The following is a 16,915-nucleotide window of genomic DNA, read 5'->3' as shown; positions in this document are numbered from 1 at the left end:
CAAGGTTACTTCTTTAGGAACTAAACTTTTAGAATCTAAAACAGCTAATTCAAAAAAGCCAACAGGAAAGAACCTCACATTTTTCATTTGCTTCTCTTTTGGAAGGTAAAATTAGATAACAAAATAATCTATTTCTTATGTTAACATCTCTGCAATGAAATCAATAAAGGTAACAGGAAAGAAATGGGAAACATTTTTGTCAATATAATATGTCTAATTTAGCTAGAAAATTAGAAAAAAATAGTATCTTTTGTACACTCTTGAAAACTATTTTGAATCTATAACCATCTGTTACAACTAAACCACTTTAAATTAAACAATTCTTAAGAATGAAATATTCTTAATTTGGACTTTACTTTTACTGTTTGGACTGTTGTGTGTTTTGAAAAAGATTATTTAGAATCTAGTTACGTTGCACTTCAGTCTTTAAATAATTAACCTAGTATATATATAACAATATATGATGTTTTCCATGGTGAGCTTAACATCAGTAACAACATTTATTAAAATGGCTAAAATAATTTCTGGTGGTATGATCTGTACATTAAAATTTTGTTTAGTCACAATCTTTCACTTTTCACATTCTGGACAAGCAGTGGTTATGTATCCTAGCAAAAGATGTTACATATGTGCATAAGTGTAGTCAGTAGCATATGCCTTTTTAAAAATATCAAACATGCAAAGAAACAAAAATAAGTCCAAAATATCTGTATTACATCCAGAAATGCCAACTTTGCAACCAATATTTCTCATCCATAACTATGGTACCCTAAGGATACCTGCATACATGCAAATGCTTCTCTGGGATCAGTAATGCAGCAGGGATTGCTTTTTCCTTCCAGTAACAGATTGCTGGGAAATACCAAACATGGCCTTGAGAATTCCAATGTTTGTTACATTTTTTTCTGGATGTGGTTGGAAAGAGGCTGTTTGGCACCAGAGACCACTGCCATGAGGAACACAGCTCTGGGTCGGGGTTCAGAGCAGCTCCGGTTGAGGGCTCTGCACGGGCCACAGCGTGGTAACTGCAGGGAGGGGAATCCCCATGATTGTTTAGTCACAATCTTTCACTTTTCACATTCTGGACAAGCAGTGGTTATGTATCCTAGCAAAAGATGTTACATATGTGCATAAGTGTAGTCAGTAGCATATGCCTTTTTAAAAATATCAAACATGCAAAGAAACAAAAATAAGTCCAAAATATCTGTATTACATCCAGAAATGCCAACTTTGCAACCAATATTTCTCATCCATAACTATGGTACCCTAAGGATACCTGCATACATGCAAATGCTTCTCTGGGATCAGTAATGCAGCAGGGATTGCTTTTTCCTTCCAGTAACAGATTGCTGGGAAATACCAAACATGGCCTTGAGAATTCCAATGTTTGTTACAAATTTTTCTGGATGTGGTTGGAAAGAGGCTGTTTGGCGCCGGAGACCACTGCCACGAGGAACACAGCTCTGGGTCGGGGTTCAGAGCAGCTCCGGTTGAGGGCTCTGCACGGGCCACAGCGTGGCAACTGCAGGGAGGGGAATCCCCATGATGGCTGTGGGGAGGGGAATCCCCGCAGCATGTTGCTCTGAGCTGCAGGGGCGGGGGTGCAAAGGACGGGCAGTGACGCTGTAGCAAGACACCGGCATTGCTCCCAGTGACAGCACCTCTAAATTCCGGCACCCACCCCCCCACCCTTTTTTTTTTAAAGAAACAAAAAGCACTGTATATAATGTAAACCATGGGTCTTTGTGATGCCTGAATTCAGCTGTGAATACTTTGATATTTTTAAAGACTATTTTAAACCTCTCCTTTATTAATTTTATAAATAACTCAAGGCAAAGAACATACAGTGAGGAAAAAAAATTGATCCTATGCTGATTTTGTACGTTTGCCCACTGACAAGGAAATGATCGGTCTATAATTGTAATGGTAGGTTTATTTTATAGTGAGAGACAGAATAACAAATCCAGAAAAAACGCATTTCAAAAAAGTTATTAATTTGCATTGTAATGAGTGAAATAACTATTTGACCCCTTCTCACAACATGACTTAATACTTGGTAGCAAAACCGTTGTTGGCAATCACAGAGGTCAGACATTTCTTGTAGTTGGCCACCAGGTTTGCATACATCTCAGGAGGGATTTTGTCCCAGTCTTCTTTGCAGATCCTCTCCAAGTCATTAAGGTTTCGAGGCTGACATTTGGCAGCTTGAACCTTCAGCTCCCTCTACAGATTTTCTATCTGATTAAGATCTGGAGACTGGCTAGGTCACTCCAGGACCTTAATGTGCTTCTTCTTGAGCCACTCCTTTGTTGCCTTGACTGTGTGTCTTGGGTCATTGTCATGCTGGAATACCCATCCACGACTCATTTTCAGTGCCCTGGCTGAGGGAGGGAGGTTCTCACCCAAGATTTGATGGTACAGGGCCTCGTCCATCGTCCCTTTGATACGGTGAAGTTGTCCTGTCCTTTTAGCAGAAAAACACCCCCAAAGCATAATATTTCCACCTCCATGTTTGACGGTGGGGATGGTGTACTTGGGATCATAGGCAGCATTCCTCCTCCTCCAAACACAGCGAGTTGAGTTGATGCCAGAGAGCTCAATTTTGGTCTTATCTGATCACAACACTTTCAGCCAGTTCCCCTCTGAATCGTTCAGATGTTCATTGGCAAACTTCAGACGGGCCTATACATGTGCTTTCTTGAGCAGGGGGACTTTGCGGGCGCTGCAGGATTTCAGTCCTTCACATTGTAGTGTGTTACTAATTGTTTTCTTGGTGACTATGGTCCCAGCTGCCTTGAGATCATTGACAAGATCCTCCTGTGTAGTTCTGGGCTGATCCCTCACTGTTCTCATGATCATTGAAACTCCACGAGGTGAGGTCTTGCATGGAGCCCCAGACTGAGGGAGATTGACAGTTATTTTGTGTTTTCTTCCATTTGCGAATAATCGTACCAACTGTTGTCACCTTCTCACCAAGCTGCTTGGTGATGGTCTTGTAACCTATTCCAGCCTTGTGTAGGTCTACAATCTTGTCCTTGACATCCTTGGACAGCTCTTTGGTCTTGACCATGGTGGAGAGTTTGGAATCTGATTGATGATTGATTCTGTGGACAGGTGTCTTTTATACAGGTAACAAGCTGAGATTAGGACCACTCCCTTTAAGAGACACCTGGGAGCCAGAAATCTTGCTGATTGATAGGGGATCAAATACTTATTTCACTTTGAAATGCATTTTTCTGGATTTTTGTTTTATTCTGTCTCTCACTGGTAAAATAAATCTACCATTACAATTATAGACTGATCCTTTTTTGTCAGTGGGAAAACGTACAAAATCAACAGGGGATCAAATAATTTTTTTCCTCACTTTACTTCCTCTTCCTGTTTTCCTCACTACAACCTTGTGAGGTAGGTTGGATTAAGACAGAATGACTGACCCAAAGTCACCTAGTCGTCTTTCATGCATAAGTCTGGACTAGAACTCACAGTTTCCTGGTTCTAGCCTGGTGCCTTAACCATTAAACCAAAACTGTCTCTCTTTTCATTTTAAAGATATGACACAGGGTCATGTGGAGATCGCTGTGATTCAGTACTAGGACGGACCGGTTACAGTTACTTGGAAGATCGTAAATTATATACCAGTAAACTAGAAAAAGAAGATACAGCTGACTTTAAAAAGGTATATGATTGTGATGGAGTAGCATATTATATCTTTTCCATTGTTCTGAAATAATTCTATATAGTTTGACATACACATACATTCTGCCCCCAAATTAATTACTGTATCAAAATAAGGATATTTGGGGGAAGGAAAGACATTTGGTTATTTGGGGGGACGCGTTGACTTGACTTGATACAAGAGAGAACTGCACATACTGTTTATCCATAAAGAGAATTGCAGAAAATATGATATGTTCCCATTTTGGATTCTTAATCTAAAATGTCCGTGCCATTATAAATATAAATTATTTCAGGAAAACCTCTAGTCTTCTTTTCAGGCAATACAGAATTAGCCTGCAAGTTTGAAACAATATTTTATTAAAAAAATCTGTACTTTTTTAGCTTTATGAACAGATTATAGCTGAAAATGAAAAACTGAAAGCACAGTTGCATGATACAAACATGGAATTAACGGACCTTAAGCTGCAATTGGAGAAGGCAACCCAGGTTTGTACATTTAAACTTTCATTGGTAAATATATTGGGGAGAATTGAGTATAGAGTAGTACAATGAACAGCACTTTTAATGAAATCCTTTATTGCTTTAAGCTTGCTTGGTGGGGAGGGGTAATTCAGTATATTGCATATAACATATCAGAAAAGCTAAAGTGAGCTTTACTCCATTTGCACATTGGTTCGAAAAAAATTACAGAAATTGTCAAATACCTTTTATGATTAGGCAATCTTATAAATGACTTTTTGTATTTGCGATTTAATCATAAGTCTGTTTATAAATTCAGACAGCATAGGAAGCGATAAATCTGAAAACATTGAGTTTATTATGGATTAAAGATTGAGGGAATTAATGAAGGATACATGGTGATGAATGTGTGGGACACATCATTTTTTGGTAATCTCAGTTGGGAAACTGAAATTGGGGAAAAAAGTGGAAGACAAGATGAGAAATAATCCTTATTTAGTGACTGCAATCTGTTCCTTAAATCAGATATTGGTTGCTAAGTCAATATATGACTCAGAAAGAGACATGCTGCCAAGGTCTCTGGTTGTTGCCATTTCATTTAGATAAACGTGTAGTGTAGCGTTTTGTACCTAACCCATTTTTTACCCTTCTCAGGGTGGAGAGATTGTTTAAGCAAGCTATTTCTTTCTGAGCAGTTCTTTCCCCCAACACAGTGTTTCCCTAAAAGGTACTAACTGCAAGTTAATAAGTTCAATTCTGTGACCTTAATTGATTAGAACCCTCCTGTGGGCTTGTACTGCTATCTGAAGCTGACCAGACTTTAGTCAGTTTCATGCTGAAGGCTCTTGTCAGGCATAAAATTTGGTCCTAATATGTACATTGGTCTTTTGGAAAATTATTTCTATTATTATTTTGGTTTGTTGCACAGTCAGCCCAATGTCCAGCCTGGATTTGGCATTTTTATCCAACTATCAAGTCCTTCCTAAGGACTTGAGATAGGCAGATGTGGATATTTGATAATGTTATAGGTATTGTCACAGGATGGAAGCTGTTCTGAGTAAAGCTGCCTTTCGCAACTGACTGAGGATGAATTTGTCAATATGTATGGAGTTCAAGTGGTGCTCCAATTGTTTTGGGATTGCACCCAAGGCACCTATTACTGTTGATACTACCTTTGCTTTCTTTTGCCACAGTCATTCTGTTTCTGTTTGCAGATCTTTGTATTTTGTTATCTTCTCCAGTTGTTTCTCTACTAATCTGCTGTTTCCAGATACTATCACGTCCACTATCCAGACTTTTTTGACTTGTCTTATTGAACAGTTGTTAAGTCTGGAGCGTTATGTGGCAGGTGCCTGTCTGCTTGAATTCTAAAGTCCCAAAGCACTTTAGCATCTTCTTTTTCAATTACTTTCTCTATTTTATGGTCCCATCATTTCTTGCTTGCAGGCAAATGGCATCTTTTGCAGATTTTCTAATGTACCATTATTGCTACTTTGTAATACCATTATTTGTAGTCGGTCTGTGCAGTCTTTTATGGCAGCTAACCAGGTGGTCCACTGTTTCTTCAGCTTATTATAATTACTATCATACTTGCAAAGCATGGCATGATGTTAAAATATAAGAACTGTGCATATAACTCTTATCCCAGAGTGCAAAACTTACAGGAGTGAATAGTACTCAATACTCACCTACTTAAGAATGTTTCTACATTCAGAAATAAGGATACATTGGCCCTTGGAAGGAGAGGTAGAAGTTCATTGTTCCTAGTGCTTTGAACCTCTCCTTGTATTTTCAGCAGAAGCAGTTATGCTTGTTCCGAAGTAGCAGTTAATGCTGGTCTATAGTCCATATTAACAGTTAGTGATACCGTATTCCAAAGGAGAAGTTCAGAGGATTATAAAGGATTAGTGTCAGAGTTTTGTCATTGCTACTTGCACTGACTGCTAATTTAGGTGAAGAGGACCTAAACATGAATATATCTTCATTAGGAGGTTTAAATCTCTCTGTAAAGGCACTTCCTGACATTTTAGGTACAATTCCAGAATTTTGATTTGATTCGTTACATAGAGCACATGACGTGCTACAGGTTCGCCCTTATGAACAACTGCAGAGGCTCTGCAACATTCACCCTATTCCCCCCCCCCACTCCCCACAACTGCTTCCCCCTCCCTTTCTGCCCGGTGGGACTCAACTTGCAAAAATCTGTCTCCTCTCTGCTGTGATTTCTTTTCCTTTGAGGGAGAGGAGAGTTGGCTTGGAAATGCTTTTCGCACCAACAATGGAAATTCCTGGGTGCCGTAATATTGCACGAGCTCGAACACCCATTCTCTGCAAAAGAGATCATGGCCGCTGGAAACTTCCATTCTCCGGGGTGGGGGGAGTGTTTGTTTCGTTTGCCTACGGGACAAAGCATGGAATCTGAGTTGGCCAGGCGCAGGAACCAATGCCATCCATCGCTCGCGTGCATCAGCCTTAGGTTGAGGGCAGGAAGGAAGCCTTCAACTGAATGCTGGGGAGGGGGAATCATAACCGCTCAGGTAGCTGCCGCCACCAGGGGCTTGGATACCCCTGTTCCGTCCAAGTTGGAAGAAAGCGGAGGTACAGGAGCAGGATTGCTCTCAAACAATAAGATCGGGTGCACTGCTCACTGGAGTGCGCCGGCCTTATTGAGAGCAACTCCGCTGATGTGCCGCCGCTTTCTTCCACTGAGAGCCTAGAAATCCAAGCCGCTGCCACACTTTTTATCTGAATGGAGATCGGACAGAGATTTGAAGCTCCGTGTGACTGCCAATGGGGCGCTTCAGAAATGGAGAGGAACAGTCCATTTCTGAAGCGCCCAATTGGCAGGCATATGGACCTTCCAATCTCTGTCAGGTCTCTGTTCAGATTTGTTTCAGCGCCTATGGGACAATTCAAAATGCAGGAATTTGCTGCGTTTTGAAGTTCCGTGTGACTGCCAGTGGGGCACTTCAGAAATGACAGTTTGCTTATTGACTGTAACAATGGCACTGAAAAAAGTGACTTATGACCATTTTTCACACTTATGACCGTTGCAGCATCCCAGGCTCATGTGATTTACATTTGGATGCTTGGCAACTGATTCACATTTATGATGGTCGCAATGTTTCAGGGTCATGTGATCCCGTTTTGCAACCTTCTGACAAGCAAAGTCAATATGGGAAATCAGATTCATTTAACAACCGTGTTACTGATTTAACAACTGCAGTGATTCACTTCACAAATGTGGCAAGAAAAGTCATATAATGGGACAAAACTCATTTAACAAATTTCTCCCATAGCAATATACATTTTGGGCTCAATTGTGGTGAGGACTACCTGTAAACCCACTTACCACACTTAATGGGAAATGTGTGCTTATTTCTTTGACATTAATCTTTGCATTCTTCTATCCCCTTCTCTCCTCTGCTTGTCTCAAAGAAACCTCTTCTCTGTCTCTCTTTCTCCGTCCCCTTCTCTTTCCCTGTCATCTTTTTTTTCTCTCCTGCCAAAACCTCCTCCTTTTATATCCTCTCCTTTCTTCCCCCCTCCTTCTTTTGTCTTCGGTGCAGCTCCAGCTGACTTCTCCTCCCCAAGGCTGCACTCTGCTCCTGGAAGTGCCAATCAGCTGGAGTCCCACACCAATCCTGGGCACTCAGCAGAGCCTCAGCAACACCACAGCTCCAGCTGATTCTCCCATAGACCTGTTTGGTGCTGCCACCGCTTTAGTTCATCCCTCCGCTACACTTTTACACTTTTTTAACAGTGCTTTCCAACCCGTCATACATGTACCACCTGCCAGGTGCCGAAGTACCACCAGTGGTACGCATATCACAGATTGAAAAGCACTGGTCTAGTCCAACCTCTTCAATGTGTAGGAAAACCAAATAAACTATTCGTGAGAGGTGACTGTCCAGTCTCTTAAAAACCTTCGAAGATGGAGAACCCGCAAGCTTCATAGGTCAAATATTTCACTTTTATAACTTACTGTCAGGAAGTTTTCCTTACATTTAAACAAAATCTAGATAGCTTCAATTTATATTTTTTACTGCTGGCCATAGAAAATATCTCTCTCAATTTCCACTGTGACCCTAGAAAATAAGTCTTGATCATTTTGTTGAGTTAGTGTACCCAAATTTTTGACCCCTACAACTTAAGTTTTTCATCTTTTACTTTTCCTGAAAAAAGCATAATGTCCATAATGGACTTTTATAATCAATAGGAAATGTCCACCTGAAATTCTGGTGACCATGCTACTGGTCACAAAAAAAAGTTAAAAATAATACTAATGCAACAACCTATTTAATTTTCCCTGATTTCAACTTCAGTTTGTTGTGAAAGCATGCAATCGCTTATGTATTTCAGAGACAGGAAAGATTTGCTGATAGATCTCTGCTAGAAATGGAAAAAAGGGTAAGTTTTTTTCATTTTCATTTTAATCTTTATTGTTGCTATAGTGTAAATGTTATAAAATAATAATTTGAAATGGAAAAGAATAAGGATGTACAAAATACTCCATTCATGAACTGTACGCTGAATGATCTATGACTGAACTGAAACATGCAGTTTTAGGTGTTTTAGTCCATGCATGGAACAGAACATGACTGTTCCAGGCAGAGGCAATTCATGGAAGGAGAGGAAAAACCCAAGCAGCCATGCTGAGATGGTTGAGGGGGGGAAAAAGATAAAGTACATGCTGCTCACATTTTCTCTTTTCTTCCCATTCCCTCATCTTCTCAGTGCATTTCCTTTTTCCTTCCCTTTTTCTGTCAATACCATTGATACCCCAGTGTAAAATATTATCCTAGTGTCTTCCTGTCCCTTCCTTTCCTCCCTTCGGCTAACATGATGTTCCAGTGCTCTTTTCATCATCCCTAGCCTGCTGGGAACCCCTATCCATTGCAGTACATTCCTAGAAGCTCTTCCATGACAGTACTTCTCAACCTAGAATGCTCCTGAGTATCAATTCCCAGATTCATATGGCCTCAACTATGGACATGTGGTGTGCAGGCCAAGTCTGTTGACTTTTTTATTAGCTGAAATGAATATAGAGTGCATTCTGTGATGTGGGCCAATACCATCATAAGATGACAAGAAGAAGATGATAAGAGAAGGTAGTAAAGTATGCTACACTGGAACATCAATAGCCACATCTGAGAGGAAGAGAGGGCTGCAGTTAGTGGGCCTATGTATATGCTACTTTGGCAGTTTCTGAAGGAAGAGAGGAGATGATGCACCAGGATTCACCCTATCCAGATTTCATTTTGTCTGAAACCCCAAATAATCCCCAAAGTGCTTTTTCAAAAGGCAGTTGGACCTTCTTGGTTGATTTTTTTTAAATGTTTCGCTTCTCATTCAAGAAGTTCCTTCAGCTCTAAACTGAAGAAGCTTCTTGAATGAGAAGTGAAACATTTTCAAAGAAAAACAAGAAAGTCCAATTCCAATGGGCTGTTGAAAAAGCACCTTTGGGACAACCATAACTTGGATGACTGAGAATCTCCATAGACAACTCCAGATAATACACTTAGAAGAACTTTTAGAACCTGGTGATTTGTTCCAAGTTCAAAACATGGGTTTTTTTCTGTTTTGCTTATTCCCCTAGAGCAGGGGTCTCCAACTGTACTGTGGACCGGTACTAGTCCGCAGTATGCCAGAAAGCGGTCCATGCAAACCAGTAAAGCCCCATATGCGGGGTGCAAGCAGCATGCAAACCTATATCCCCTCCAGTCCATGGAAAAACCTCTCTCCATGGAACCGGTCCCTGGTGCCCAAAAGGTTGGGGACCTCTGCCCTAGAAAACAGTTTGAATTATTCAGATATCATAACTAGATAATTGTGTGATGATATTTGTTATGAATTTATTTCCGAATTTGAAAAAATTAGCATTTTAGAAAGTTTGTGAACAATATTTCCTTCCTAAAGAAATATTTTCTTACCATAATTATAGAATGCTAAAATACTCTGAACATAGCTTAATGTAGGATTTCCATTTATAGAAGTTGTGAAATGCATTTGTGTTCTACAGACTGTATAAGCAATTGCTTACACTTGGATAAAATTCAGTATGAATAGTGATTTTGACCAAGTCACATCCAATAGATCTCATGAGGCAATATCAGCAGATATAGAAACACAGCTATGGTCATACAGGGGTGTCACAGTCACCAGCATAATTTTTAAAAGCATAGTGGGCTAGACCAGGGATTTTAAAAAATTTTCAGGCTATAGCACCTGTTGTTGTAAAACAGAACCTATGATCAAGTGGCAAAAGTCCAGTGGTAAGAAACTGGCAATAAAGCAGAGCATATGCTTATGGTGGTTTATTTATACAAATATATATATTTTGTATTTTTCCCTTAGTCTCGTGTGAAACCCAAGTTCTCTTTGAACCCAGTTTGAAAATCCTAGATTGGATAATAGCAATATAGAACCTTTTAAAAAATTAATTCCAGTACAGTAATAGTACAGTACAGGATAGCTTTTTAGCCTAGAAAAATGTTCTCCATTTATACTTCCAAGATATGTATTAATATAGAATACAAAATATGTATTAATATAGAAAATAGCAGACAGAAATTTTATTTCCGTCATTGAACAATAAGCTACATTCGGTAAAACAAACAAGAAACTATCTCTAACAACAAGAACTATTAGCAATCATTTGTGGGCAAAGCTTATATCCTATGCAGCAAAATTTTGCTACTTTTAGAGAAATAAATTAATCTTGATTGTTTAACTTGTGTAAATAAAAGTTATCAGAGAGTTCCAGAAATTCAAATAATTTCAATACAAAAGAATATGAGCTGTAATTTCTATGGTACCCATATCGGGAGCAGTATTGGTTTTCATATGGGGTTTGCCTATATTTCCCTTCCAGGACAGCTGTGGGTACTATAAGCCTTATAAATTTGTAGCCTTTTTTCAGGCTTATGCCAATTAACTCACAGTTACTTATCACTGCTACACATGAACATATTTTTAGTAACTCATTTTTTTACCAGCTAGTTAAATAACCAGTTCGTTTAGAAACCAGTAATAGTGGATCATTACTGTATTACATTATTTAAGTTATTTTCTTAATAACTTGGGGAAAATATGCCAGCAAATTCACTTAACTATGATTAAACTAAATTCAAATGATTTGTATCTGAAAGGTGACCGACAAGAGTCAGTATCTACGGGGCGGTATGATCTAACCAGAGTTTTACACACTCAGCTGATGCTGCTTGTTTTGCATAACACTGTAGAATGCAGTTATTAATGTACACTTTGCAATAACTTGCTTTTCTCTTTCACATTTGAAAATAAATGAATGATAAACACAGGATTTAGCATATGCTTTTTAACTGGGCTCACAGCACTGGCAAACTGTCAGCCAAAATTTGAGCTATAAAAGCTTTTGCTTTTTGGTATGAATTGCAGTAAAATAAGTCAAGGATTCATATGCAATATTACTGGTACACTAAAGTGTGTAAACTAACATTCGCTTATCTGTGATAGCTTATGCTTTGTGCTTCCTTTAACTGAGTTCTTACCTCTATTGTATTTAAACTATAAAATAAAATCTAGTTAAAGGAATAATAGTAAACGTACAATATAAAATTATTGCCTGTATACTTTTATACAAATAATTTATTGAATAGAATTCATAGTATATGATCAACATTTTGTTACATTTTCTTAATTTTAAAGTCAAATTAGTTTTTTACACATCACTGGCCTTGCAAATTTCCCCTCACCATGCTTCTGGTTAAATGTGAATGTCTTGGACTGTAGTACAATAAAATGAGAGCCATCTATCCAAATTATACATTCATTATTTCAAATGCTTCACTATAGGAACGAAGAGCTCTAGAAAGGCGAATATCTGAAATGGAAGAAGAACTCAAGGTAAATGTACATTCTTAAATTCCTCCAATTTTAACATTTTTAAAAAATTTAGCCATATACCATGATTATAACTAATATGATCCAATATAATTCTGCTTTTGTAAAAGAAAGCGTCATATTGTACCACACAAACAATTAATGGCAATGTGACTTACAATTCTTAAAAGTATTCTTATAGCTTAGTTTAAAATAGTACTGACTATTTGGTTTATTCCTATTGTGAAGAATTCAGACCATTAAGTTTAGAGTATTGCCTTGAGACTATACTGAAATTGCCCATATAAGCCAAAGCTACTAAAAAGGGAGGTTTAGTTGACAGTTATCAGTCATTTTTATTTCTTATTTTGTGGGGGAAAAGATACTCCCAAGAAAACTCAAAAGAATATTCTGCATTGCTCTTTCTTTCACTCTTGCCCCCATGGGGACAAACAAGCCATATTTCAGTTATTTTTATATTTATTATTAAACATACCCCATTTTTCTACTCATGTGAGCGCTCATTTAGAACAATAGAAAAGGATGTAAAATATGACACATTGAAATTATAATAACATTATTGTCAATTACAGTTAAAAACTTGACCAAAGAGATTTAATTTAATTTTTTAATTTATTAATATTTCTATACCGCCCTTCTCCCGGAGGACTCAGGGCGGTGTACAGGGCAAGAATAAAACACAGAAATTTACAAAAACTAAAAGATAATTAAATGCATGCCCAATTAAAATACAATTGATACATGGTAAAAAAAACCAATAAAAATAATAAAAAACCCCACCATGCTTCCTTATCATTTCCCTGAATACTAGGAGAGTGAATACAAAGTCATCTCCTGCGGGAAAGCATTTTATTCTCCCTCATCCAGCTATTACTGCAGTTAGGCAATGCTTAAGATACTGAATGTTTCCTTGAAGTTAGAAGAAGCAGTAAAGCTGGATGTCCTCAGTGACTTCCCCCAGTTCTTTCACTTTCCCTGCAGTTTCATGTAAATATTAAAGAGTATTAACAAGATAGAAATCTGTGAGACACCATAGGTCAGTGATAACTGTCAACCAACAGTCTTCCAGCTCTGTTTTCTGGACACACTCTGATGAGGTCAAGAACCATTATAAAGCAGTGCTCTTAATACCCAGTCCTACTAAGCAGCAAGAAGGGTACCGTGTCAATGGTATTGAAAGCTGCTAAGAATTTGTATTCCATCCCCACCTTCCATCTAGTTACCAGCAGTCATCTGCCAAGGTGATCATAGCATTCTCAGTGCCATATCCCAGATAAAAGTTCTGATTAAAATAAAGATTGAGCTTTAATGTTAGAGATTCTGTGGGCCATACAAAGCTTTTTCAGTAAGATTTTATAATTGGATTCTTAAGTAGATAAAATACATTCAGCATTTTTTTCAATTTAATCAGAAGGAGCAAGAATCAAACAATCACATGGTGGACTCTAATTTTTCATTCACCCTGTTCACATTCTCCAAGGCCACAAATTGAAAAGAATCTATATGAAAAGGTCATACAGTTGGCAAAGTTACCTTCCTATAATTGCTCCAACATTAAATTCAAAATTATAGATAGCAATGCTCATTTAAAAGAACAATGTGTAAATACATATCTTTCCATACCCAGCAGTAATTGTATTGCCTTTCAGTTTATCTCAAACAACCTTAAATCCTGGACATATCTCTCTCTCTTTCTCTCTCTCAGTCTCTCTCAGTCTCTCTCAGTCTCTCTCTCTCTCTCTCTCTCTCTCTCTCTCTCTCTCTCTCTCTCTCACACACACACACACACACACACACACACACACACACACACTCTGAATTACTGTCTTGTGCATTTGAATGCCCTCTTGAGGCATAATCTTCCAAATGAGCTTTCAGTATAAATAAAAGTCAGTATTAATAAGAAAAAAGCAGCAAATAATTTAAAATGTATTAAATGAATTTAAGAATAAACAAAATCCCATATTTATGCAGCAAATCCAGCATACGGTATATAAAGGAGGTTGGCTACTTAATTCCCTTCTTGCTCTACTCATTTCTGAGAAGGCAGAGCCTTCTTAGCCCTGCCTTCTCAACACAAGAGCAAACTAACTCTCCAATGGACAATTCACCTTTTCACAGTACACCCAACTATCTATTTGTTAAGAAACCATAGTTTTTGCTAATGGCCTTTTAAGTTCTAAATAGATTATTTAGCACAGGGGTCCCCAACCCCCAGTCCTTGAAGTGGCACCTATCCGTGACATGCAAGCAACTGGACCACGCAAACAAGCAAAGCCCCATCCATGGTATGCAGGCAGCATGCAAAACCATGCCCCCTCTGGTCTGTGGAAAAACCTTTCTCCATGGAACCAGTCCCTGGAGCCCATAATCAGAGGAACAATCAAGAAGTGAGCAATACCCCAGGCAAGGAACTGCCAAACAAGCTAATAGTATACAGCCCAACCAAAGAAGACCAACACTGGCAGGGCAAACCACTAGAATATAAACATAGAGCAAACCCCACATTTTACTAGCACTGATGATGTTACCTAGTTTGGGTCATGAAGCGCCTGTAAGCAAACAGTCAAGCTCAGAGATCACTAAGAACTCCTCTGAACTTTTATTAGATGATCAGATTATGTAATATTTATCTATAAAGATACTTGTTTCGGGGGGGGAATTTTTCCAAATATCACAGTTCTATTTTTTTCTCTTTTATAGATGCTACCAGATCTGAAAGCTGATAACCAGAGGCTAAAGGATGAAAATGGGGCCTTGATCAGAGTGATCAGCAAGCTTTCCAAATAGAATTTGTTTACTGACATCAGCAAATCATGGGATTGCACATATTTAGTAAATCCAGTGGACCATAGCATGGAAGTCACTGGATGCCTGGGAAGATTTCTTGGAAACTCTTGTTTTCAGATATTCTGCCAAAAGCCCTTTTAGCTGGGTGTGTGTTTTTTAAACCAGGATCATATTTTCATGTGTTAAAGCAGCTGCTGAGAAGACAAAATGACTGAAAAATCTTGTTTACAGCTACTGCATATAAGGAAAGTGTTCAAGGCCTGACAAGCCTCAGATATTTAACCAGTAAGCCTTAGTTGTACATAAACATGTTTTAAAAAAAAGCTTTCTGCTATCACAGTTTCTTTATTTTATTGTTTTGTCACGGTTTCTGGTTTTTCCCCCCTTATTTTGATTTTTTTAAAAAAAATATCTAAGTTTGAATTTGTGTGTTCCCTTCCAATTATTCATGTACCAGATTTTTTCTTTGTACAGTATTCTCACAGCTTTATATCTACAGAGGCACACATCCTTTAGAAATTCTACAGTGTAACTAAGTAAGCCTGTATTTTTCATTCATCCACCCCAAAACCAGAGCAGTTTCAAGGAACCTTTGCTTTCACAGTTGTGCAATATGCATTTATTTCTATGAAAGATGCTTTAAAAAGTCAACTGAAAATAGATTATTTGAAATTTTTTGTCTCTAGCCTCAATTGGTCACTTTTTTAAAAGAAAAGAAAACGGACTGTAGTGCAAAATATTAGATTCTATAATCTTCACATTAATTTTAGTAGGTACTGAGTGATGCTGTATATATTAATGTATATTGTTTGGATTTTTCAGACCCACATGATATGCTTGAATAAAAAAATCCTTATTTGAAAATACAGCAAATTAGGCTGCCCAAAATTAAGTGAGTATTTAGAAAATGAGTTATGGAGCCACTGTTCAAAAAAAATGTCTAATTATAAAAGCCTTTTCCTTCCCAATTTTCATTTGAATAGTGTTCACTTTAATAAAACATAAATAGAACATATTCATTACATTTCACATATCTGTATTTGAGTACATCCAAACCTCCTGTGCTAGTCAAAGTAAACTTCAAAGGCATTTGAAAGCCCAGCCTTTTACTTTAGACATGCACTGCTGTTGCCATGTGAAGAGGACCTCGGTTTATACCATCATCAAGTTAGATCATTTTATACATTTCAGTGGCCTTCTAAAAAGTTATCCAATGAAGATAGCTTTTGTTAGAAAAGAAATAGCTTTTATATGTTCTCTAAACCTATTAAATACAGTTGTCTTATTGGCCTACAGACTAATGCCTAAAAATCACGGAACAGTTCTACCGCTAAAATAAATTGTACATTGTAAAGCTTGTAGTAGCTATTGTATTATTGATTGTATACTATATTAAATGTGAATTTGTACCCCTTCATTTTAAAAGGTCATTGTGTTCTACTGCCTACTTCTTGGGGAACTTCTTCATTTTGGGGTGGAAAGAAGAAGGATCAGGTTGACCCAGGTTGTGGGCTGGGCAGAGGTGAGAATGGGAAGATTTTTTTGAAGATGTTGTAACATTTTGCTACCAAGCTCAGGATTCTTGATTCTAAGGTACAGTACGAGGATAGTTCTGGGGTATCTTGTTACAGGTTAGGTCTTTATAATTTTAAAGATGGACATGGTCTTTCATGCTCTTAAGCTAATACAAACCAAGCAGAGAATTGTTCTACCTGAGCAATTGCAACACACTGAGAATTGTTGTGGATTGGTTGAGCATACTGTGGATTATATTTGGTAATGTTTTGGATGCCTGTGAATGATTAAATATGTCTCTAATATTTTAGTGTTTTTATATATAGGTTATTTATTCTTTCAAAACTGGCTACTGTGTTGCATTGATTTTATTGGTAGTATTGAGCAGACCTTGCATCTGCATGAAACTTTGCAAAACCCACTATTTTGCAAAAAAAAATGTATTTTGACATATACAAATAAAATGAATAAAATAATTTCAAATGTGTGAATTTGAATGAAAATACATTTGAAAGATGTGAGTTTAATATTTACTATTATAGTAGTTATTGGCAGCCATTTGTTTCATTGATTCACTTTTCTGAGATTG

General features: G+C 37.7%; 1 protein-coding gene across 3 annotated transcripts in view; it reads left to right on the top strand.

Annotated features, from left to right (window-relative positions):
• The window catches only part of PPP1R12A (protein phosphatase 1 regulatory subunit 12A), a 119,312-nt gene extending 103,084 nt beyond the window's left edge, over window positions 1-16,228 (top strand). The window contains exons 20-24 of one of the 3 annotated variants that reach the window (XM_083365127.1): window positions 3,550-3,676; window positions 4,060-4,164; window positions 8,500-8,547; window positions 11,974-12,024; window positions 14,725-16,228. In XM_083365127.1, coding sequence (XP_083221253.1) covers window positions 3,550-3,676; window positions 4,060-4,164; window positions 8,500-8,547; window positions 11,974-12,024; window positions 14,725-14,811 — 418 coding nt within the window. In that variant the 3' untranslated portion in view covers window positions 14,812-16,228. Of the gene's footprint in view, window positions 1-3,549; window positions 3,677-4,059; window positions 4,165-7,706; window positions 8,087-8,499; window positions 8,548-11,973; window positions 12,025-14,724 lie in introns of those variants that run through there. The other 2 variants (XM_083365126.1, XM_083365125.1) reach the window with 2 other exon arrangements.
• The last annotated feature ends 687 nt before the right edge of the window (window positions 16,229-16,915 follow it).

Source organism: Vipera ursinii, assembly GCF_947247035.1.
Source record: "Vipera ursinii genome assembly, chromosome: 6".
NCBI lineage: Eukaryota > Metazoa > Chordata > Lepidosauria > Squamata > Viperidae > Vipera > Vipera ursinii.
Note: the sequence above shows the minus strand (reverse complement) of the source record. Positions and strands in the feature narration are given on the sequence as shown.